The sequence below is a fragment of the Fragaria vesca genome, linkage group LG4, assembly GCF_000184155.1.
Source record: "Fragaria vesca subsp. vesca linkage group LG4, FraVesHawaii_1.0, whole genome shotgun sequence".
NCBI lineage: Eukaryota > Viridiplantae > Streptophyta > Magnoliopsida > Rosales > Rosaceae > Fragaria > Fragaria vesca.
In genome coordinates this window covers 19,928,663-19,952,783 of record NC_020494.1, presented here as the reverse complement: position 1 = coordinate 19,952,783, position 24,121 = coordinate 19,928,663, and the positions used below count along the sequence as shown (strand labels likewise).

At 37.7% G+C, this 24,121-nt stretch overlaps 4 protein-coding genes and 1 non-coding gene across 5 annotated transcripts in view; 3 read left to right on the top strand and 2 right to left on the bottom strand.

Moving 5' to 3' along the window:
* The first annotated feature begins 4,552 nt into the window (after positions 1-4,552).
* On the top strand, positions 4,553-4,624 carry TRNAQ-UUG. The gene has a single exon. It is a non-coding gene; the product is annotated as a tRNA-Gln (tRNA).
* Positions 4,625-5,828: 1,204 nt separating this feature from the next.
* LOC101292593 (probable S-acyltransferase At3g26935-like) lies at positions 5,829-8,556 on the top strand. The gene is made up of 5 exons (XM_004297462.1): positions 5,829-6,173; positions 6,609-6,779; positions 7,207-7,503; positions 7,608-7,841; positions 8,002-8,556. Exons 1-5 carry the CDS (start codon positions 6,087-6,089, stop codon positions 8,542-8,544), a joined length of 1,332 nt encoding a protein of 443 aa, XP_004297510.1. The 5' UTR covers positions 5,829-6,086; the 3' UTR covers positions 8,545-8,556.
* Positions 8,557-8,849: 293 nt separating this feature from the next.
* Positions 8,850-10,385, bottom strand: LOC101292300 (mitochondrial import inner membrane translocase subunit TIM8-like). The gene is made up of 2 exons (XM_004297461.1): positions 10,186-10,385; positions 8,850-9,317 (listed from the first exon to the last, which is right to left on the bottom strand). The coding sequence occupies exons 1-2, from the start codon at positions 10,231-10,233 to the stop codon at positions 9,129-9,131; spliced, it is 237 nt and encodes a 78-aa protein (XP_004297509.1). The 5' UTR covers positions 10,234-10,385; the 3' UTR covers positions 8,850-9,128.
* Positions 10,386-13,017: 2,632 nt separating this feature from the next.
* LOC101292011 (NAC transcription factor 29-like) lies at positions 13,018-14,187 on the top strand. The gene is made up of 3 exons (XM_004297460.1): positions 13,018-13,248; positions 13,364-13,632; positions 13,725-14,187. The coding sequence occupies exons 1-3, from the start codon at positions 13,068-13,070 to the stop codon at positions 13,974-13,976; spliced, it is 702 nt and encodes a 233-aa protein (XP_004297508.1). The 5' UTR covers positions 13,018-13,067; the 3' UTR covers positions 13,977-14,187.
* Positions 14,188-16,911: 2,724 nt separating this feature from the next.
* The window catches only part of LOC101314850, a 15,909-nt gene continuing 8,699 nt past the window's right edge, over positions 16,912-24,121 (bottom strand). The window contains exons 9-12 of the mRNA XM_004298490.1: positions 23,776-23,979; positions 22,895-23,105; positions 21,399-21,928; positions 16,912-21,311 (exon numbers count right to left, since the gene is read on the bottom strand). Of these exons, the coding sequence (XP_004298538.1) occupies positions 17,214-21,311; positions 21,399-21,928; positions 22,895-23,105; positions 23,776-23,979 (5,043 nt within the window). The 3' untranslated portion in view covers positions 16,912-17,213. The remainder of the gene's footprint in view (positions 21,312-21,398; positions 21,929-22,894; positions 23,106-23,775; positions 23,980-24,121) is intronic.

Sequence of the window (24,121 nt, the reverse complement as noted above, 5' to 3'; positions counted from 1 at the left end):
TCGTCAACTAAAGCCTTTCTTTTGGTAGTTGTGGGCATTTGACACTAAAAATGTACCGCACAAATATAAACCGTTTACAAGCCGCACAGGTTAATGAGGTCTAGATTTATAGTTCAAAAAGACACCAACCCGCATAAAAGTGGATTAGATCCGGATTCAGGTCTTATCCACCCGATTTAAATCAAACCGACCCGGTTTTTAAATTTATTCAATTTCTAATATTATTTGTAATATATCTTATCTTATTCAATCTATTTTTTGTTGAGCACTTTAGTGTCACTACCAAAAACTAAGTGAAAACAAGCATATAATATCATATGGTGAGGAACATGCATGTAAACTAAGAGTAGTTATGTGTATATGGTGAGTTGAGTCAAGCTGGGGGCTTAACCATTTAGGTGTGATTTTGTAGATTTCTTTTTATCCGGATCAGGAACCGCACCGGAACAATACCGAAAAACAGTTGACCTAAAATTCAAATTAGCTCATTTAAAATGCGGATCTGGTTTGCAATATAACCAAACGAATACGAAAAAGCTGGATTGAGTTTGGTTTTGATCTTAACCCGCCGGACCGCACCGTGCAAACCCCTACAATTTCTTTTTTTTTGAGAAAAAACGAAAGTGCCCTCCCCTACAATGATCCATGATTTCCATCGGTAGTGTATTTGAACTCTTCTTCGCTGGCTTTTTCATAATTTTTGATGAGGTGCAAAGTAAAAACTTAGTCGGTTGTTCTTTGAGTGACAACCTCGACTTGTTATTCAGCAGATCTAATATACATTTCTACTTCTTTTTAGAAAAAATTCTATTCCATAATATACATTTCTACCCTAATTTTCTTTAAAGGAGAGAGCAAGCTAGTGAGCTACATGTAAGCATTATTTACTCAAAATTCTACTGTCATACAAGCCACTAGTGCATTAGATATGTCAAGTATTGAGTTCAAGTAACGACATGTGTAACATATAATGCCGAGAAGCAATTTCTTTCCAATATTTTTGGTGCGCGATTAGCAATTTTAGCATAGATAAAACTGGGTATTGCGCTCTATCTCATATCTTTTGGCTTTTGACCACCACGCGTGAACAGAAGCATTCAAAAGACTCAAAGTTCTGATTGTTCCAAATGTCAGCATCTGATCTACTGACAGTTATATGTATCTACCTCTTTACATATAAAATCTCCACGAAGAGTTTTGTGTATTTGTGTTGCTGCTTTGGTTAATCGTATACTAAGCTATAGGGTTCGTGTATGGATGAATAGAAAAGACTAAATAGGAAAACTGGGAAACTTTGTGATTGCTTTTAGTCGTTTTAAGTAGAGACGGGCTCGGAAGTGGTATAGGTGTGGAGGCTTAGAATATATGGTCGATCTCCACCTGAGAAGGGATAAGATTTTCCAAAGTATATCGCTCATGATCGATCATGCCTGGAATTAATAAGATTAGCCCTAGAAGCTTAGTGTTTCTTCTCTCGGATTATTAAACTAGTATAACGTTCCGTTGTCTTATTAGTTTTTCAGAAAAGTAATTAGAATATCTTCTATGACATGCTCAGGTGATTAACGTTGGTGTGCTAGATATGATATGTCGTAGTCACAAGTCTACGAAATAGGTAGAATCAAATTTAATTATCAGCATCTGATTCTGTTAATTACAAAGGTACCATCTAATCATTTCAAGAGGACAATCGTCAAATTCTCAGTAAATCAAGAAATTAAATAGCTTCATAACAATATGATAGAAGTTAATATCAGACATTAGCCACAAGCATAATGACGATTACTTTTGTTTTCTGGTGCTGACAATAATAACACTTACTATTTTCTGGTCCCTTAACAACACAAAGAAATAATAAGAACAATCAATAGTTAATTTTTTAGATTCATTCGCTTATGTAAAACATCAAGTTGAAATTTCAATAATATGAAGTGGTGCCATTACCACTCAGTTTGATCACTTCAAGCTTTTGTCACATCCCACACACACTCTAAAAATTTCGTTTTTTTTTTTTCCTTAAAAAATGAAGAAGAAGAGGATCGGAGGAGGAGAAACCATTAATTCTACTGAAGTTTAATATCTTTTGGTCTTTGAATATAATCCAACATATAGATAAACTCTAACTAATAGTATTAAGCAATTAAGGTCATGAGATCATATTAGATTGGGATATGTTGCGAGATGTCGATCAATTGCTTTACTTTTGAAACTTTTTTTTTTGTTTTTTATAATTTGTGAGACTTATTAAAGCATAAAAGGTTTAACGTACGTCATAGATAAACATACCACAAGCTAATTGATGCAATTAAGTTCTTAATTGCCACTTGTTACGCCGTTATCGCCGATCATCATCAGTAATCATCAACGTCTGCATGCATGCATATAGCTAATTAACGAGTAGTATACTTAATCTTCCGCAAATGCTGCTCATTAATCCCTCACTTTGATCTGATTGCATCCATCATATACATGATAAGATGAATGATTAGCTTTAACAGTAGTACAAATGTAGCCTTCTCATCGATCTTAGCTTAAGGATAGTGGTTTATCACCAGCTGCTGCCTTAAAATACATTTGGTATAGTCTTGAATTCTTAAAGTCGGATAAACAGCTGGGGTTCTAATCATGCATGTTTCTTTTCAATATATGATTGATATTCAAATATACAGCAATCCCATTCTTGCTGAAATTGAGTTTGATACGCATGAAATGGGCCACCTGGACTTGGATGAAGAAGTATCTAAAGTACATATCGGAAAATGTTATTATACCAGAACCGTGATCCATCATCGATTGTAATCTCTTAATGAGACGAGAAACACTTATCTTATTCGTAGTGCAGCAGTAATCTTTCAGCCACCGGCTATACTACAAGTCTACAACCAAAGGATTCGATCGATTACTTGAACTCACAAACTTAGAATACTGTCATCCCGCGATTAAGTTCATACCAACTCGAACATTTGTACGTACCAAGTAATGGGATAGTTAAAACGAAAATATCCATCGAGAACTTAAGAAATTAGCTGGAGTCAAAATCTAGCAAAAGTTGCTTGGTACTATAAGGTACTATATATCATCATGATCGAGAGGAGTGTTGACTTGGCCTTTGACTAAAATCATGCTGTAATATATGTTTGTTTCGTCTATCTAACATTTGTCTACTTACAAGTTTCACTCTACTATATATGTGGATTATTTGGTACAATTTAACTGGTTAAGCTCTTACTTAGCTGTAGGGAAGCAATCGATTTGAGAAAGGAAATTTGGGTAAAGTTGGCATGCCTTTCTTATCTGACTTTGACACAATATGATCCGTCTATTCGAAGCCATCTTTTCTTTCCTTTGTGTGTGTGGTGAAAAGAGACACCTCCAGCTAATTAAGGTAACCTGACCTTTAGACAACTTCCCAGCTTCTAGACAATTCCAAGAATCCCACTATCGGGAAATCATAACCTAACCAAACAAAGTAGCTAGTATATATATTCATTCGTATAGGTCAAAATCGATCATCCATATCCATCTTCTGATTGATATTCTTCTTGTATTTGTTTTGATTTCATTATATATATGATAAAATGTTTATATAGACATGCACAGACACAAATCAAACTTGAAAGAAAGCTTTGCGATGAAATGGGTATAGTTTCTAAATAAGATGAAGAAGGTGTTGTGGGATATGAGGTGTGTTCCAACAAAATCTGAGGGTCCATGACTCAGTTAACTTATATGATCTACTAGGACAAGGTGCGTGAAGAGCTCTGTGCATACTGCATATGCTGAGGCCCCAAACCAAATCTCCCAAAATAAATCGATTTATGATTTCCAGTAGTACTCCCAATTCTGGATAAAAATGCATGCTAGCTAGCTAGGTTAGATGATCGATCATATATTATGCATATTACATTATCTAATGGAGCTATAGCTACTTTGGTTGCTCAGGAGTTATCAGAGATTGATGGAATCGTTGGTTGTCTCTTAGTCTGCAATATTGCGCCTATGTCGTAAGAAATTCCACTCAAACTTTAGATTTAGGAGAGTGTTGCTAATAATTGGATGAGGCACTAATATCCTCCCCAATTTTCCCATTATATATGATTAGCTGCATGAACCATGACGACCTCTTATCCTCATCAATCTCTTTCTTTTGCTACCTATAAGCTTGTGTAGATCATATGATGTCAAGCAATCTAATTATTGTATTACTTTTTTTTGGAATGGCAAACCTTATCTACCATGAACTTTTCTTTGATGATATACGAATGGGGTCAGATCAGTTTAATTTATAGGTTTTGAACTTTGAAGAAAATTTTAACTTGGCTCTCTACCATGCAATATATAGCTTATTAATTAGCTTGTTAAGAGTTCATGTGGTGGAGTTGCTAACTGGAAATCGAAAAGGATTTACCTCCTAGTTATTAAATTCGCGAATAATGTTGCTAATTGAAAATCGAAAAGGTTCATGGTTCACTATGACATCGATACTTGGCATCGAACCATGAACAAAAGAATAAAAGGATAAATAATACAATTCCGCTTCACTTAACAAATTGGTTCTATGGTGTAGTGGTTAGCACTCTGGACTTTGAATCCAGCGACCTGGGTTCGACTCCCGGTAGGACCTGTTTTTGTTTGTTTTTGTTCTTTTTCTTTTTGAAGCTAGAAGTAAGCAAGCAATTACCAAATGACAATCAGGTAATACATCCCCTCCGGACAGCATGACAGAGCCTCTTGTATGATACTCTAGAATCGGTTTTTAACTTTCAACTCCTTTCAGTAACTCGAAGGATCGGAGGCTAGCTAAGAGAACATTTGGTCTCTGATTCATTTTATATGGAACAGTGTTGTAATGAACTACTGGGATTTTCAAACTTACACAAGGCTTGTTGGATACTTGATAGAATTTTTACCGAGTACATGGCATTTTGAAACATCAGAAATAAGCTTTACCCAAGGCAGCACACCAATGTGATCTTCATGGGCATGTGTAATGAAGGTATTATGATTTTGACGACCAAATACAATGTCATGGAAGAAGTTCTGTTCGATTGGTAGTGTTGAATGTGAAATTTGTTCCATCCCACTGTAGGTATGTGATACCAAAGATGTACAAAATGACAAAACCTTTTGAGGTCAATCGTTAACTTCGCTTCAATATCTGCAAAGCAGCACATGCATAACTACAACACCATCATCAGATAGTGTAACCCACTCTGATACCATGATAAAGTAGTATGTGGTTCATATCTAAAATCAATTGGTGATTGGTGGAGTAGCTCAAACCCTTATAAACTCACAGACAAAGTTCCATATTCCCGATGTAAGATTGATATCTCAACACTACACCACCACCGGCACCATGCAGTGTAAGCAGCGCAACGCAGCTCAGCCGCCTGAAGGGTTTTGATGGCTCATTCACCTCTTCCATTGTTGGCATAGCGTACCGGCACACGGGACACAAGTTAGTGTTTTCCGGCCACGGGACAATGCAATCTCCATGATAAAGCTACGAGACGGCAAGGGATGAAACCATAAACCAAAGAAACAATACAATAATAACACGACACAGGGTGTAGTGATCAAATTATTGGGTGAAACTTCCCAAACCCTCAACATATACTTGCAAAGTTGCAATCTTTATCATATCAAATGAGACATAAGCCCATGTTCCACACCCCTATGATTTCTTAGGAACCCAACAGTTGGGAATTAGTCATGCTGACACTGTTTGTCCAAAGAAGCAGTCCAAGACCAAGAGGAATATAATGTTAAAAGTAAACCAAATACATGTGCCATAATACTATTTGCTTGTGCCCAAAATGATGATTGAGGCATGTATGCAGTAGTTGCACTACTTGACCAGTTCGACAGCCAGCGGTGACCGTAAGTGCCACCTATGCCGGAATCTCACACCTAATCAGACCCCATTGAGCTTCTTCTAAGACACACCCATTTTTACATTCTTACACAGAATGAATGAACGATGCTGAGGAAAAGTCAGCTCCAGCCCACCCCTCAAATACCAACCCTTATTTGACTTTGCCTTTTACTTTTTTGTTCATTTCTTTGACACCCTGAAACCCCCAATGCAATCGGAGCCACGTCAGCGGGGCTCGTCTGCCGGAGATGGGCCGGCGCTGGTTAGAAGTTACAAGGACTGGAAAGGCAGCAATGTAAGCTTGACTCTTACTTGGGTTGTTGTGTGTTTTAGTTTGTGTTGAACTTGAACCCAGAGTTTGGTTTGGTTTTCTTTGACTTTGGTAGATTGTGGTTCTTGGGTCTTACCCAGTTGCTTTAAAGGTTTTAGCTTTATGAGTTTGGTAGAAGGAATACATAGAATTGAGATTGTGGTTGTGATTGCTTAATCAGTTTGATGATTGAATTGAATACAATTAGGAATGAAGTAGAACAGTTCTGTGTTCATCTTTGAATTTAGAACACTTGAGCTGAATCTGTAAAACTGAAGTCACTTTCATTAGTATTGGAAAGCTATTTGGCTTGGTTCTTTTGTGATATAAGTGGCAGCTTATGCATCATTTTCGTTTTGCACTTGTGTTTTCAATGTTTACTATAACACATTGCTGCTGCTGGCCTGTTCCATTCTGCAGATATTTCTTCTTGGTGGAAGGCTTATATTCGGACCGGATGCGAGATCTCTTGGGTTAACTGTATGCCTCATTGTTATTCCTGTTGCAGTTTTCTGTGGCTTTGTGGGGAGAAAACTCGTTGATCATTTGGGAATTTCAGTAATGATTGCCATTATTGTTCTGACGATATTTGTAAGTCCTCCTCTTTTAATTCTGCAATGGTTTCATTGTGTATTAGCGAATATATCTTACTGCGTAATTTGGGGATTTAGTCATTTACCAATCCATGGATGATAACTAAAAGTGTTGAGAAAATGTCTATTGATTAAGGATATAACTCTCTTGACAGCTAGTAATGTTTAGGTTTCTACTTATGCAACCTCTCTTTCAATCTTCACTATGTCCCATCTTCTTGAATGTTATTTTGGTAGGTGACATGGAAACCAGAATTATAATGAATTAATGATGGAGCTTTCTAGTTTCTGAACCTACATCTTTAACGAAAAAATTAGGTGCAACAAAGTAATCTAAGTTAGCTCTAGTTATAAGAGGGATCAATTGGAAAAAGTTCACACTTGCTGCTCTACCCTGAAAGAAGAATGTATATTTCTTTTCACAGGTTTTGGTTCTCCTTCTAATAACCTCAGGCAGAGATCCTGGTATTGTACCTCGTAACCTTCACCCTCCAGAGCCAGACGACTATGATGGGAGTACAGACACCGGTTCCGGTGAAACACCACAGTCACGTTTTCCACGCATGAAGGAAGTGCTTATCAATCGTATAATTGTGAAGGTCAAGTATTGTGATACCTGCATGCTTTACAGACCTCCCCGTTGTTCTCACTGTTCCATATGCAATAACTGTGTGCAAAGATTTGATCATCACTGTCCTTGGGTTGGCCAGTGTATTGGATTGGTAAGGGGAATTCTTTCAAAGATTATTAACAGAACCACAAGAACTAGGAGTAATTTTACATATTTAAGAAGCAATGACTAATAAATCTTTGGTCCTTGGTGCAGCGAAATTACAGGTTCTTCTTCATGTTTGTCTTCTCTGCAACTCTTCTTTGCATATATGTACATGGGTTTTGCTGGGTCTATGTCAAGATGATCATGAACAGCGAGGACATATCAATTTGGAAAGCACTGATTAAGACTCCTGCCTCCATTGCCCTCATAATCTACAGTTTCCTTGCTTCCTGGTTTGTTGGCGGCCTTACTAGCTTCCACTTATACCTCATCAGTACAAACCAGGTAAGCAGATCTTGTCACGCCAAGACGTCCTGAAATCCCACTAATATGTTTTTCTATACACTATCTCCCATTTCATCAAAAAATAGAGCACACTGCATTGGGTGTGTCTGTCAATGAAATCTTTGTAATACTAAATTTTTAATCTTTTGTGCTTTGGCAGTCTACTTATGAAAACTTTAGATATCGGTATGATGGACGAGCCAACCCATTCAATAAAGGGGTAATTGAGAACTTCATGGAGGTATTCTGCACCAGCATTCCTCCATCTCAGAACAATTTCAGGGAAAAAGTTCCAATCAATCCTGCACAAGTTGGTAACAATTTTGACGGTCCTGTCATGGGGAAAGCCATTAGTGACATTGAAATGGGGAAAAAGCCAGGGTGGGATGAGACTGCCAGGGAGACAGGTGACTATGGAGGACAATTTAGCAATGATGATGGAGAAGGAAAGGACAATGGATTTAGCGAGGCAGATGTATCTCCGGATTTGAGCAGAACGCTTCCGACAGAGAGCACAGAGAGCCACAGCACAGCCTTGCATCCTAGCAGGCGTTCGAGTTGGGGAAGGAGAAGTGGAAGTTTAAATATATCACCTGAAGTTCTTGCTATGGCAGCAGGAGTTGGGGACTCCAGGCGAGTCAGTGATCGAATCAGTGGCAGCTTTACCTCAGAGTCCGGACAACAATCTCAGATGAGTTCCTAAATACTGAAATAAAAAGGAAGACCTCCGTATATTGAATTGGAGCATAAACGCTACCTTCAACGTTAAGATGTGTTCATATTGTATGTATGATAAGCGTGTAATACTGGCACTTGATTTTTTCCAATGTGTCCCATTCTATGAGTTTATCTTGATTGTCTTTTCCTCATCTGTATCTTAACACCCTCATGTGGAAGGGGTTGATTTGGTTTGGGTTAGCAAGTGTTCTAGACTTCTAGCAGTTCTAGACTTCTAGCAGTAAGAAACTAAGAGACATGACGAGCATCTTCAGCGCATGTAGAGCAAGTAGGCCAAGCATGAATTGAATATTTGAATGAGTTCATGGATGTAATCCAGATTATTAAAAAAATGTAGACGTTACTTGTTCATCAGGACATCAAATATTCAAGAAAATTACTTCAAGGTGAGACTGCTGGTGCTGGAGAACATCCAATACAGTAGATCCAAGTAAAAAAGGAAATAGGGGGAAACTGTTCCAGAACTTTTTCAACTAATACGTAACTAACACCAGAAGCATAATTGGTTCACATCTTGCAATCGAGTAGGCACGTCAAACTTCTGGGTCTTCATTGCATGTTCTGAAAACGCTTCATAATAAGCATACTCATATCCAAATAGCGTTGGGCACAGTTTGATAGGCAAGCTGTTTCACTGGAACTGAACTTGCTCCCAGGCGTACCCATGATGCACTTGTCCCAGCATGCACTTGTAAGCTTTCCCACCATCTCATTGATCATCGCTCTTTGTTGCTCTTGCTGCAGAGCATGCGCAAGATTCTTTCAGAAAAATAAACCATATAAGGTAAAACACGGAAGAATTACCAAACTGGCAGCAGTAATAGCAACAATCACATAACAACCGGTTTTGCAAAGACACGAAAAATAATGTTCAGACAAAGCCACCAGTGCATATCACCAGACAAAGCCACCAGTGCACAAGAATTTCCGAGAAAACATCTGATGTTAAATCCACAAATTGGACAATGCACCTATTTTGGAGGCAAACTAATCCTTGAACAGTTTTGCACAAAAATAGTTGCTTTAAAGAATTGAATGCCGACTATTGAACCAAGCACTTCAACTTGAAAGGTCGAAGTAACGTAATGCATATGCAAACTCCTAAACAATAGTTTTTTCTGATGCTTGAAAACATACTAACTGCTCAAATCAAGCACCACCATGCATAGTAAACTTGTTCGATTATAACATATGCAAAAAGTTCATCTGTTCTCTTCTGTTACTCAAATGTGTGCAAGAGCAAAGTCGAACAGGGTCATTTTCACTACAGAATCGAAAGGGTACCTCTCCAATGCCCTTAAGAATTTAAATCTAGCTACCGAAACAGCATTCATATGCATTCGGAAACAAACACACACAAAAACCCATTAAATGCAGAGTTCATAGTTTCATAACTCTCTTTCAATTGCTCAATCAGATTAGTATTACAATTTGCACACCCTTATTATGACCCACTAAACTCTAATACCCATAACTACTGGGATTACTTCAGATACATACATAACCGATCAAACATACAAAACCCAGAAATTGATAGTATTGAAAGCAATAAACTTTAGCGAGTAAATTGGGAATGAAATAAGGAAAAAGGAAGAAGAAAACTTACACTGATGATGTTGGCCATCTCAGAGTTTTGCATGACTGAAGGATCCATGGAAGTTTGTGCTTTCCAATTCTATAAAACCCCTCCAAATTCTTGAGAACTCTGAGAGAGATAGAAAGAGGCACACAAGCTTTGAAAAACCCTAAAACCTCAGAGAGAGAGATGAAGAACAAATATAGAGGCGACTGAAAATCGATGAACTTATTGGGCAAGATTTTGCATTGGCCCAACTGAAGGGAAGAGGTCATATGGCCCAAAGAGTTGAAAGACCAATAAAAAAAAATATGTTAGAGATTTCGATATTTTGTCTTGTTAAAGCAAAGATCTTGATCGATACTACCCTAAATAATTCATAATCCAAAGTTGTGTTAGAAGTCATTCATAGCATCATTAGCTATAAGTTAATTAGGTGATTTATATTATTGACCGACTTTCTTATGCATTAAGCATTTGTCACTTTTTCTTCATGTAAAAACTTTAGGATACCAAACACATGCATGATACACCTAAAAGACAATTGAAAATCCACACATAATTACATGAATTATTGCAAGGCATTTCAAATTAAAGCTCTCCATTTCTTCTATCTCCACCTTTACTCAGTCCAATAATCTTATGTCCTTTAACAACATATGACTCGACGAGAGCTAAATCAAATCCAAAGAGAAAACATTAAACATCATTGAGTAGTCCCATGTGTGAAGCCGTAAGACATATCAGAAAAGGATTGCATGTAAAGATTAAACATAAACAAGAGAGGAGCATGCATAATGTTATAACTTTTGTTGCTCTGTCGAATACTGAAGCAATAACCCGAGACCAAAGTAGTCGACCAGGTTCATAACAAATTGCCTGCTTTTTTAGACAGCAGAAGCAAATCTATCTAAATGTTAACTTTGCATGGATGGAAAAGCAGTACTTAGCTATCGAAGAACTAAAGCATGCTTTTCTTCATCTTCGCAATGAAGAAAAGTACCAAATGTGATATATAGTTGACTAGCTCCTCTATCTCTGATCAGGGTTTAGCAATTAGCTCATAATCTGATACAGCTTTCCCAGAAAAGCAACGTTGCATGGTCTATAAATCCTTTATTCAAACCATTGTAGAAAGAAAAAGGAACAAAAATCTTTGCTCTTTTTAAGTGCGGCTGGGATCCTTTATGTGTCAGCCATCCATATTTCAAAGAAAAGTTGGCAGTAGTTAAGCTAATTGAATCCAAAATTGTTAAAGCTAGGAAAGAAAATGGAAATCTTAACTTGAGGAACAACTAAAAGCATATCATCAATAAGGCATCTGACGAATTTAGGGAAGCTATTAACATGTGTGGTGTGATTAGTTACTGCATATATGCTTAAGTTTTGTTCCTTAATTTTTATTTGGGTGAATAGGAGTACATGGTCCATGGAATTTTGCTTTTGGAGACAAGTACTCAACAAGCATGGTATATTCTAAACTACGTGATTGCATATGGAGCTGAGGGGACTTATTCTCTTAGCTTCATATGGTACTCGATTCGGTGCACAAAAGTAGTGTAGCAGTGATTTCATCAGGTTGATATAATGATATATAGAATGTAGGTGTTTGATAGGACTCGATTCACAGTTTCACACTGCACTGGAGATGGATTTGATAAAACTAAATGAAATGAGATACAAGTCATTTGGAGTTTATATGCTTTTCTCGTTTTTCACCTCCTGCATGTGTTGATGAAGTAATCACTAGCTAGTTCTTAATTTTCTGTTATCCCTTATATCTTATTCTCTCATCATGCGACATTTTATGTTTATGTCAATCACTTTGTTGATATATTGTTGTTTTGTGATGAGAAGGTTGAATTCTGGTGTATCTTGAATTCTCGATCAGTCTCTGTACAAATAATATGAACGAATAATATGATTGATTATATAGTTGGTTAACAATTTGCAATTCTAATGTATTATTCCTTGTTATTCTTTTCATATTACTTGAGGTTAATTTCTATCTAATGGGTGAGCATGACATTGGGAATGACTTCATCTCTATGAGAAAATACTCACCAATCCATTATAATTATAAGTAAATTGTCCTATATATCAAGAACATTTCAGTAAAATGTGGACTAATACCCTTCAGCATTTTCACCAGCTGGTATCAGCAATTTCAACATACTTTTAGCAAGTACTCCAATTCTCTTTGATTGCTTCATTGCTTGTTAACATACGATACAATGAATTGCAAGTTTGATTTACTTTTGTATCAGAATTACAGTGATATATACCAATAATACCATATACAGAACAAAATTAAAAGGATCTTTAAGTGGATTAATTTCAGTTTACTCCTCTGAGGTTTGAGATTAACATCGTTTGATTCCTCATACTTTTAATTTTGAAAATTTACCCCTTAAAGTCTCTAATGTCCATAAATCAGACACAATTGTTAAAATTCCGTCCAATTTGGAGGTTAAATGATATATAGCATGAAATCTTAGAAAAAAAAGGTCTTAAATGACGATTTATGTTGTTATAAGACTATTTTAACCCTTTTAGTGAGTTATGAAGTCAAAATTAACGTCCGAATTAGACAGAATTTCAACAATTAAGCATGATTTATGAAAATTAAAAATTTTAGGGGTAAATTTTAAAATTAAAAGTATGAGGAGTGAAATGATGTTAACTTTAAACTTCAGGGGTGTAAACTGAAATTAATCAACTTCTAAGTAAAGCCTTTTTTAATTGTCAAACATAAAATATTGTTAACATAGAATCATTTTTTTTTTTTCTTCTGCAAGACCACTGAGAAGATCCTTCTTCTGTTTTGGACTATAAATACTACAAGGTTGCTTGACCTTTTCTCATCTCATTCGACAGAGGCCTCTAAGTTTGATACACTTAGGCTTTGATCAATGGACAAGTTCAACTTTGTTAGAAATGGGATGACTAGACTGCCTCCTGGTTTTCGGTTCCAGCCCACCGATGAAGAACTTGTCTTTCAGTACCTAAGGTGCAAGGTCTTCTCATGCCCTCTACCTGCTTCCATTATTCCTGAGATCAATGTCTGTGTGTATGATCCTTGGGATTTGCCAGGTAAATAGTACTGCAAAATAGTACCTCATGTTCTTCAATCAGTGCACTCCACTACTAGGTAGTTTCGTATACTTGCTCCAATGATCGATAAACATGATTGTTTTTTTTTTGTTAGGTGATTTGGAGCAAGAGAGATATTTCTTCAGCAACAAGGAATCAAAATACCCTAATGGGAACAGAACAAACAGAGTGACAAGTTCTGGTTATTGGAAAGCAACCGGTTCAGATAAGAAGATTGTATCTGCTAGGAGAAATAACATTGTAGGGAAGAAGAAGAGTCTGGTTTTCTATAGAGGAAAAGCTCCAAATGGTTCTAAGACTGATTGGGTCATGCATGAATATTCTCTTGTCAATAACCTAGGAACTAGAGCTTTATCAACTGAGGTGAGTTTTACATAAATCAAGTTCATGCACACAATTTACTAATATAATGCATCAAGAAACATCATCTGATATTGCTGGTAATTTTTCTGCAGAACTCGATAAACCAGCAAGGAAATTGGGTTCTATGCCGAATATTTTTGAAGAAAAGAAGTTCTCACAAAGATGAAGATAATTTGCTGAATTATGATGGCTTCAAAGTTAACAATGCTGAAAAGGGTCAGCTTCAGATTACTAGGACAACTCCTGTGTCTTCATGCTCTTCTTGTTCGAGTTGCAGTGGCATCACAGAAGTCTCTTCGAGTCATGAAGCCGGTGATGAAGAAATCAGTGGCTGCGCGCACTAAATTTTGATCCTGTTAATGTAGCATTACAAAATCAAAATGAATTTATTTCCAAAATGATTTTTGATTTTCATGTACTATTGTATCCAGTGCTCCAAATAGATTAAAGTTCTTCCTTAAACCCTAGTAATTTGAAGTTTAAACATTGGTTAGGGGATGTAAAAATTGGCTGTAAGGTCAGTTAGCTATATAAAATGAACTTGTTCTTGTACTTGAATTGATTCAGCATCCTTACTTGACACTGAGATAGTAAAAAGGTGAAGGGTGAGACTGCTTGCTACAGGAATCATTGGCTTTTTCGAATCAAAAGGCAATTGATTTTTCAAAGAGATCAAAAAAGAAGCAAAGCATATTTAAACTTTGGATAAAGAAATTCCTTATTGAGAGCACCGGGTCCAAAATGAAAGTTAAGCCAGTTAGAATATAGGCACTCACAGCCTTCACATGATGGGTTTATTTTAGGCTCTTTCCTAGTTTTCAAACTAAAATTAAAGAAGGAATGAACATCTGTTCATTTACTTTAATTGTTTGGATTCCTTGCTTCATTTTTACAACTCAATTTCTTTCTGGAATTAATGGACACATAACTATAGTACAGAGTGACTAAAGCCTCAGTTTGGTTTGTGGATCAAAGGCTTGGAATCAGAAACAGATTAATTTTCTCAAACTAAAGCCATGTAGCCTTTTTCACTGTTTATTCTGGAAACTAAACAAGTAAATAGGCAAACCGCAGTAAATTTGGACTTTCATCTTTTTGAGTAATGCCGAAGTAATCACATTTTTGTACCAGATTACCTGAATTCACTAAACTTACCTCGTTCTTCGACAAATGGTGTGATCTGAGAGTTGTTCTGACTTTTTGTTGAAGCTGGCACAAATTGTTGTTAGCGATAAACAGGAGCTTACATACATTTCTCTCTTGACTAGCTCTCTCAAGTTTCAACAGCCGAAAAACATGTCTGCAACTACAAAAATAGTTATACATCATTCTGATCATTACAGGCAGGACAACTGGAAAAACAATCATAAGTATACAAATATAGGAATTACAGATGCTAACTATTTGCTAAAATTAACCTCCCAGATGAAAAATACAATTCAGCAATACCAAATATTTGAAATTATTACACTTGTTGTCTATCTGCCATAGATCATGAAGTTTATCCCAAAATTAAATAACTGCCTCTGACCCTTCTGTTTCAAAATCACCATCCTAGGATTCCTAGCTCATAGATTCTTTACATTCTTCAGCATTTTCTTCCCTCACCATTGTGGTCTAAACCCCATTGTTCTCCCCCCTCCTCAAAATGGGGGGCCATAACTCAAAGCTCACCCCAGAAGCCGAAGCCATGCCTCCTAAAATACGTCCACTCCTACAGTGGAAGTATGAGGAGATCAAAGCCCGGATAAGGGCAAGAAAACTAAAAACTGATGCTGCACCCTCCAAGAAACAACTACTTAAGCCTGAAGATAATGAAGAGGAGGAGGATACCTCTGTGTTTCAATCGTTACAATCTTCACCTGATCATAGTGTAACATCTCCAAAGGTACAAACAGTACCGGAGAAGAAGAGTTCAAAGGTTGCACCAGTTTTGGTAGATCATGATGAGATTAAGGACCAAAAAAAGGAGGAAAATAAACCAGACAACAGCATTAAAGAAAATAAAGAGAAAGAAAGTGGGAAAGCGGCAAAGGTTGTGCCTGTGTACATAGGAGGGGTTTTTGCATTGGAGCAAGCCACAGATGGAGAGGAAGAGAATGAAGATCAAGAAGATATGAGGAGTATCAACTACGAAATGTGGGATTCATCGCCAAGTTTCCGAGTTTATTGCCAAGATGAACCAATGGAATTTGAGAAAGAATTGGAAAAGCAAACTGACAAGGATGCAAGTAAGTAATGTAGAAATTTGAGTATAAATGTGTAGATCATCATATGAACAGTTTGTAGTAATCCATGCAAATATGCAGGTAAAGATGACAACATTAACAGCAGAAATGAGGAAAAGAACCACCAAAAAACGCCAAGTGCCAACAGCAGTGTTGATAGCATACCTGATAACAATGTACATACCTCATTCTTTTTTCTCATAAATATAAAAAGGGAAGGTTTTGGGGATTCTGTTCTATAATGTTCTCAATTTCATATATCAGGACCAGGACACCAAAACAAAGAAGAAATCAAGGAGAAGAAGAATGAAAATTCCATTCCATATGGGAGGAGCAGCAGACTGTTCTGTAAAGAATCTGTTGAATGTTAGAGGTTGCGCTGGCGCTGGAGCTGGCCACGACAGAGACATCCTTCTTGATGAGAAATCTGCAGCGACGGGATTATGATGGAACCATTAGCTTGAGATACATTGTTGACCCATTACCTGATAGCTTCAGCTTTATGTGGTTGTCTAACATGGTATCACAGCTCTGATTCCAAGAGCTCCTCGACTTAAAGATCGTCGCCCATTGGTCAAGTTATCATGTTAACCTGAAGGGTGGACTGCATGCATACTCACTGTGCAGAATCAAGAGGTGCACAAGAAATGGTGTGTTAGCATGAGTGTTCTGTTTAAGATGGATAGTGATAGCATTCTCAGATTTCTCTTTCCATCTCTAGTGTTGTACTTTCTCTGCCATTTGGATTTTCTTTTCCTTCAAATTATGTCTCATCAGTCGAGTCCTTTTGCAAAGGTTTTATCAGATCAAGAATGTGTCATAATGTAATCAGAAAATGCATTATGAATACATTTCACAGTTACTGACAAGGATAAAATATCTGCAGATGGGGCACTAAAACAATGTAGACTTCAGGTAAGGCACAGCTATCTAATAATTTAGAAAATCAAACACAAAAAATTATATGCAAGCAATTAGATTATGAGACCATTAAAAGGATACTAACCAATAATCCTAGATATGTAGAAGAAACTTCTCTTTGCTGATCATTCCAGAACTAGATAGAACTTGTATATCTCAAAAAGAAAATGGCACTCGTGAAATAGCAGAAAGCAATATATAATGAAACATTCTACACAATCTACAAATTGATAAACCAAAAATACTAGAGAAATACGATACAAGCTGAAATATTAGTTGACAGCACAAACGAAAGCATTACTTGTACAGAACAACAAGAAAAATCAGCAGAAACAAAGCCAGCATCAAAAACAAAAAGAAACTTCAAAGGAAACACTATTTGACAATCAGGATCTATATTATTGTAAACACATAACTAACCCACAAGGGTAGCTAGACAGTCTTGAGAAACTCCTCATCCTCCATAAAGGTTTCCAGATTCTTGACTTTCATCAAGAAATCAACTGCTTCCTCATTGAAGTCTAGCAAAGCCGCCACCTTGATCAGCTCAGAGAGTGAATCTATATGATCAGTGCTCTCCCATAACACACTCTCAGATATTGCTTCAGAGAAAAAAGTAGCAAACTCAATGGAACTCTTCTGTCCTCCAGACTTGTCCATTTTCTGAGTGAAGATCTTTGAATTTTCTTTATCAAACCGCATCTTTCGGCTTCCTTCCACAGTCAAAACTTTCCCAGACGTTAATGATAGATTATATCTTACAGTGATTGGTTCAGTTGTCTCCACCACAGTCACATTCAGAAGGCCGTCAACAGCTTTGCGCCTCTGATCTGATTCCATTTCCATGGCAGGAGCAGCAAGAAAACCGAGAATCAGTTTGAAAAGCGGTTTCTTAATCAACTTTTCCCTTGGAAAAGACTCCACTAGAACGTCATTTGCAAGAGATAACTCTTCCTTCTGTACAGATTCATAGATAGAGCGAACACCAATTTTCCGATACATATCAAGCAACTTGGTCCTTGGAATGGAAGGCAAACTAGGCTGAGGGTACCAAACAAAAATTGATTCACGAGAAGACTGCTCGAATAGATACTTCAATTGAAGGTCATCAGCGATGAAAACATCGCGCTTGTTGCACAACAAGATTTCAACAGATCCTGAATTGACAGGTACCTTCACCAAGGCATCCGCAAGAGTTCTTTCGGTTTTTGAATTCCAGTGCTTTGAAACGTAGCTCCAGAACTTGCAACAATCAGCATATGACAAACCACTTTCAGAACTTTCCCAAACCTTCCAAACCTTCAAGTAGTCATCAAGTGTGGGATTGGATTTAACTCCAAAAGCACTGGAGAAAAAAGTTAGAAGTTCATGCCCATAATGTTTCTCCAAAACAGTCAACTGCAAACCAAACAGCTCGTCCTTGTCATAAATAACACATGCATCAGGACGAACCCACTCCCCTTTCGGACTCCAGATCCATCGATCAGCATCAGTGTCTGGCTCCCACTTGAACGCACTCAAGTAACTATACAGCCGAACAAAAGCTTCCGTCTCATTATGATTATCAAGGTGCCCAGCAATCAAGGAACATCCTTCTCCAGCTTCAACAACAACACCCAATGCAGAGAGCTCTTTTTTGTATGTTGCAATCTTAGCACCATAAAACTCCTCATCAATGAAAGGCCCATCAGTCCGCTTCAAATATAAGCCAAATTTTGAATCAAACAGCAAGGACTCTTTGGGTGATCTATAACCAGCATGAGTCTTTATCCATGCTTGAGAAACTTTCTTCATGAAATCAGACTCGGGAGGAAAGGTGTGACCTTTATCCTGTAATACTCTAATGCACTCCAGCAACGCAAGTGCATTTACAGGAAAAATACGGCTGGAATCCCTAGGGAGATAAAGACTAGAGGCCACAAACTTGGCTCCTTCCTTGTAATCTACGACAACCCCCATGCTCTTCAGCTCTTTTCTGTACTCGTGTATGCTCTTTCCATAGTGACTGTCAGAATCATCAATGAAAGGAAGCAGAGTTATTGGGGATATAGATTCCCACTCGGGACTAAAGAGAATGCATTCCCTTGGAGTTCTATAATCACCGAGACGAGTACGCAACCACTTGGCCTCACCAATACAGCTGCTAAGATCAGCAGGAAATTTATATGAAGTCCCCTTCAGCTTTCTGTAACACAAAAGCAATGATGCAACATTTTCCTTGGTGATGGAAGCTTTTGATGCATACTGCCTGAAATTTTGAGCAAATACTTTTGCAGCCTCTTCAAAATCAACCGCCACTCCAATCTTTCTCAGTGCATCTCTGTACAAGAAAAAGTTGCTCCCATAGAATTCATGATCAATCACAGGAAGACCACTGATGACTTGAAGAATGCAACCCCATTCGTGATTAAACAAGAGACATTCCCCTGGACACTTGTAACCGATACTTGTCTTCAGGCACTTGGCTCCTTTCAGTGCCTTGACAAGTTTATCGGATGATTTAGAAAGAATCATACACATGAGCATTAAGATAACAACCTCAGGTGTCCAAGAAGTTATGCAAGATGGTGACTTCAGGTTGTCAATTATAAGTTGGTAACTGCTGTTGAAGGAGATTACCGCACCGAGCAACTCAAGTTCAGTTCTGAAATTACAGATTTCAGCACCGTAGAAGTCCTGATCAATGAAGGGAATATTGCTAATTTTGGAGGCAACATTCCACTCTTTATCTGATAAAACAGATCCTACAGGAGACCTGTAGCCAAGGGAAGTCTTCAGCCAGTTCCCTTTTTTAATAGCAGAGATAAAATCAGCTGGAGAAAGACATTTGTCCCTTAAAAACTTGATGAAACGCAGAATGGAGAATACTTTTTCTCTTGTTAAAGAGGATGAAGCTGCCAGAGACATGAAATGCTTCCCGATGAATTCACATGCTTCGCTATATTCAAACATGACCCCGATTGTCTTTAGCTCCTCCTTGTATTCACTAATGCTCTCGCCATAAAAGCTCTTATCAATCAATGGAATGTCAACAGAAACGGATCCATTCTGCAGAGTATCTCCCCATGATGAGGTCAGCAGAAATGACTGGGATGGTGGCCTATAACCAGGAGAACCATTCAGAGTAACCTTTAGCCAACTACCTTCCTTCATGCAGGTCAAAAACTTCTGAGGGAAGTTAACCCTTTTATACTTAAGCTGACGAATCCAATCCAAAAGCAAAAAGGCATTCTGCTTAGTAAGTGGTCCAGATACAGATGAGATACCATCACTTGGAGCAGAAATATGAGGGACGTCCAAAGCAGCAGTATATTTTATAAGGAACTCAAGAAGCTTCTTCTGTGGTGTAAAATTGCCAGCAAAATTGCCAGAATTCATGTAATGATCTCCTAATTCAACATAGCCTTCGTTTCTCCACAGATTGGAATCAGTCAATCCCGCCCATTTGCTTCCATTGGCAGGGACAATAACCCCTCTTCTAGTCTTGATGACATTCCCGTAGCTATCCACTAGTGGCATACATCCACATAACTTCTCAACATCCCCACTATAGAGAAAATCATTGTTGAATGACTGATATAAGAAGTGAACATATGCAACAACAAGCTTCCGCTCATTAAGAGAATTCCCAAGGAGTTCAAGTGCATATCTGTAGACATCAACAGAACCAACCTTAACCTGATCAGCCAGCCATTTCTTCAACGTATCCTTCCTAGCGCATGCCCAGATAGCTTCCTGTGTGGCTTTCGGCATAAAGGAAAGACGAGTCACAGATGAAAATTCCCGGTTGCAATCAATCAGCCATGAAACATAAGAAGAATGGCTCGATAAGCAAACTCTGCATTCACCCTTCTGGATTTTGCTTATGCTGCACAAAGAGTCTGCGCATTTTATCAATGGTATGTTCTTCATGTTGGTGCGGCAGAATTTAGAACCCCAATTGTCAGCAATAAACAGTAGAAGCTCCAAGTACACATGTTCTGACACTCCATCAACAAGATTGGAAGTACCCTGGATGCATTTATCATACCAATCATCATGCACTGGTTCAACTCCAAGAAAACTTAGTATAGGATCATATTCCTCACTGTCGAAGGAATAAGACAGAACAAATCTTTCATGTGATGAAAGCTTGATCAGGCTTACACCTTGATCCCTCGCCTTCCTCAAAATAGTCCAAAAGGCAGGCATTAGTCTTCCCACTTCACGAGGCTTGTGGAAGAACCTCTGCTCCATTTCAGGCTCAACTGGTATGATGTCTTCGTCAATCATCTTCCCTCTTATTGAGTCTCTTACAACATTTAATTCTTTATAGGAAGAAGCCTGAACAGGCAAGAATCTGAACATAGGAGGCAAATTTGATGCCGGTGCATCTTCCACAGTTTTCACAAGAGAGTTGAAGGCATGGGAAAATGCAGTAGGCACACACTCAAGAATCCCTTGATTCCACTTGTTGTCAAGTAGGATCGTCTCTCTTGAAGATGCTAAAAGAAAATCCGCCTGTATTATGAAGGGAAAGTTGGTGATCATCTCTGTGGGAAGAAATGCATAAACACCAGGCGATGAGTTCATTGCTCTTCGAAGACGTTCTCCATTTGGAAATGCAAGAGTGATCACCCACTCATCCACCTCCATTCTCCTCTCAACTCTGAATTCCCGCCTGACAGGAAACGTTTGTTTCCACATGTAGTAACTGCATTCTCCTTTACCATTATTTTCTTCAGCTGAAAGACTCAGAGTGTAGGATTGAGCATTAATGTTCTTCCTGCTAACCCAATCTGTCTGGCTTGCTATCTCAATTGCACTCACAGTGTTCAGCCTTGGATCCTCTTTGTCTTCCCTCACAGAGAGCCGTTTAATCTTCGATAGGAACAGGAGAACTTCCGGATGAATGATTGAGAGTTGCTTCTTCACAGCTTCAACCTTGTCAAGCTTTAGAGGTAAGACCAGTGTTGTGGTAGGAAAGGCAGTAGCAGAACCATATATCTTTTGTATATCAGAGAGAGTGGGATTCTGCTCAACCCATTCGGGTACTATGTAGCCAACATTGCATTGTGAACAAGGCTCTTCACTAAACCTGATCTGATAACCATTACTAAATATGTAAGGCTGAGCAGTGATCAGGAACACACTCTTGAAGCCAATTCCTGTATATTAACCAGAAATTTTACTGAATTAACAAAACAAAACCAACTGAAAGAGAAGGAAGCAGATTATCTCATCTAGGTATATTACTCATTCTTATACCCACCCTATACTCCTGTAAGAATTCCAATCACCAAGGATTAGCAACAGGCATCCTATAGTATTATGCAATCCAAATTTTGTTTGTAGTTGCAATCCAACTACTCATTTTCCACCACCAAACAGGAGTGATTGAAACGTGAAATTACTAAACTATTCGACTTTGGAGAAACTACATAATCAAAAATGGCCTGCAATAAACATGCATATGATGTAAAAGCAATAACATTACACGACTTCCATAAAATTCCATGACAAGAATTAGAAAAAAAGAAGCACCCCAGTTAAAGTTAGTATGCAAGTTGAACCAAACAGATTCAACTTTACAATATTATCTGAATCAATAGGTTTCTTCTGTTTCTAATATTTTTCTGAAATATGGGGAAGAAGTTTGTATATATGTGACATTTTACAGTGATGTCCAAGTCTCTAATATAATCATCTCGTTTTTAGTCTAATCAGGTTTGTATGCATTTCATAACCAATGCTTGTTAGGAATTGTGAAAGTCTGAACTGTTAGAATTTAGAGCATTTACTTTCTGTTAATAATGGCCTAGTTAAGGTCAAGCTGTTTTGTTTTGCTAAGCTTTGAATTGGTTTAACTGTGTGCCATGAATGTAGGGATGTTACATCATGGGCAGTTTTATCTTTCCGTTTTCTTTGTAAAGCTATTTAAGCTGTGTTGCTTTTGTTATTCAATAAGAATCATTCTCCCAAAGTTTGAGTTATCTACCGCTTTGGTTTTGGTTTTTCAACAATGCTCCTGTGAATTGAGTTCAGAATTGTTACTCTACTTCAGAAACCAAACGCATTGTGCATTTCAGGTCATAGAGAGATATATAGGCTAAATTCTAATATGAATAACTTACCTTTCTCCCCGATATAACCACACTTCCTGTTGCCTTTCTTGGTGGACCGTCCAACACTGCAAATGGAGTCTATGTTTTTGGGAGAAAACCCCTTCTCATTATTGAAAACCAGCAATGTGGCTGGAGCCCCTGTAGCTGTTATATCGCGGGAAGTAATCACAAACTCAAGGGATGGATCAACCCCCTCCAAGTACTCATTGTCTTCTGCATTCTGCAACGTAAGTAATTTAACCATCATTTGGTATTGGAATCATTCATGCATATAAATGTACTGTGAAAGAATCTAAAGGTATTTGTAAATCAAGTAACTGCATCCACTTGATCTATACCAAGTTACCATGGCTGATCAATTAAGGTTCACAGTCACTATCTTCAAAATTAATCCCTTGCTTTAACCCAATGAACCAATATACCTAAACGCAATGTTGTAAAGTAGTGACCACAAAATTAGACAAGTAAACAGGAGATGATCAAGTAATTAGATTTGTTTTGTTTTGTTTTTTTTTTTTTAATTGAAATCACACAGATTCTTCAAAAAAACATTCTAGACCAGAGACTAATCCGTATCGGAGGATCATGTCACAACTTTCTCTCCTAACCACCAAGAATAGATATGAGCTTCCACACCTAAACGGCTAGACTCTTACCAACTCGTCCACATGATGTGGGTGGTTATCAAGTAATTAGACATAGTTTATCAACATTCACCAGCACAACTACTCATATGTTCCTCAAATCTTCCTTAAATTCATGTTCATCAATAAATGTTGGAAAATTTACAAACTTTATACCATTCAGAAGCATATTGATAGTAAAGTAATGGGCGTTAATATTCAGACTAATCAGGAAGCAAGGAAGAAGCCATGTAAGTGAAAAGTAACCTGAACGAGTTCCATGAAAAAGTGGACGTCTTTAGCGTAAAGCTCGCCGGAGAGGTTCTTGACGGCCTGGTGAAGATCCTCCGTTAAAGGGTTGAGCTTTTCTCCGATGGAGAACTTGGTCTTCCGTATATCTTCTATGTGCTCTCTCGGCGTCATTGCCGTCGCCATATTCGTATGATTGTTGGCAACACACAAATGCTCAGTCTTGGTTTTTGCAGAGAAAATTAAAAAGAGTAGACACAGAAGACTACTCTGGGTCACTATAACTACTCTGGGTGTTTCCAATATGGTATGGCATATTATTGTACATCAAATTCTCTTTCACTTTTCCTCAGAAAAAAAAAAA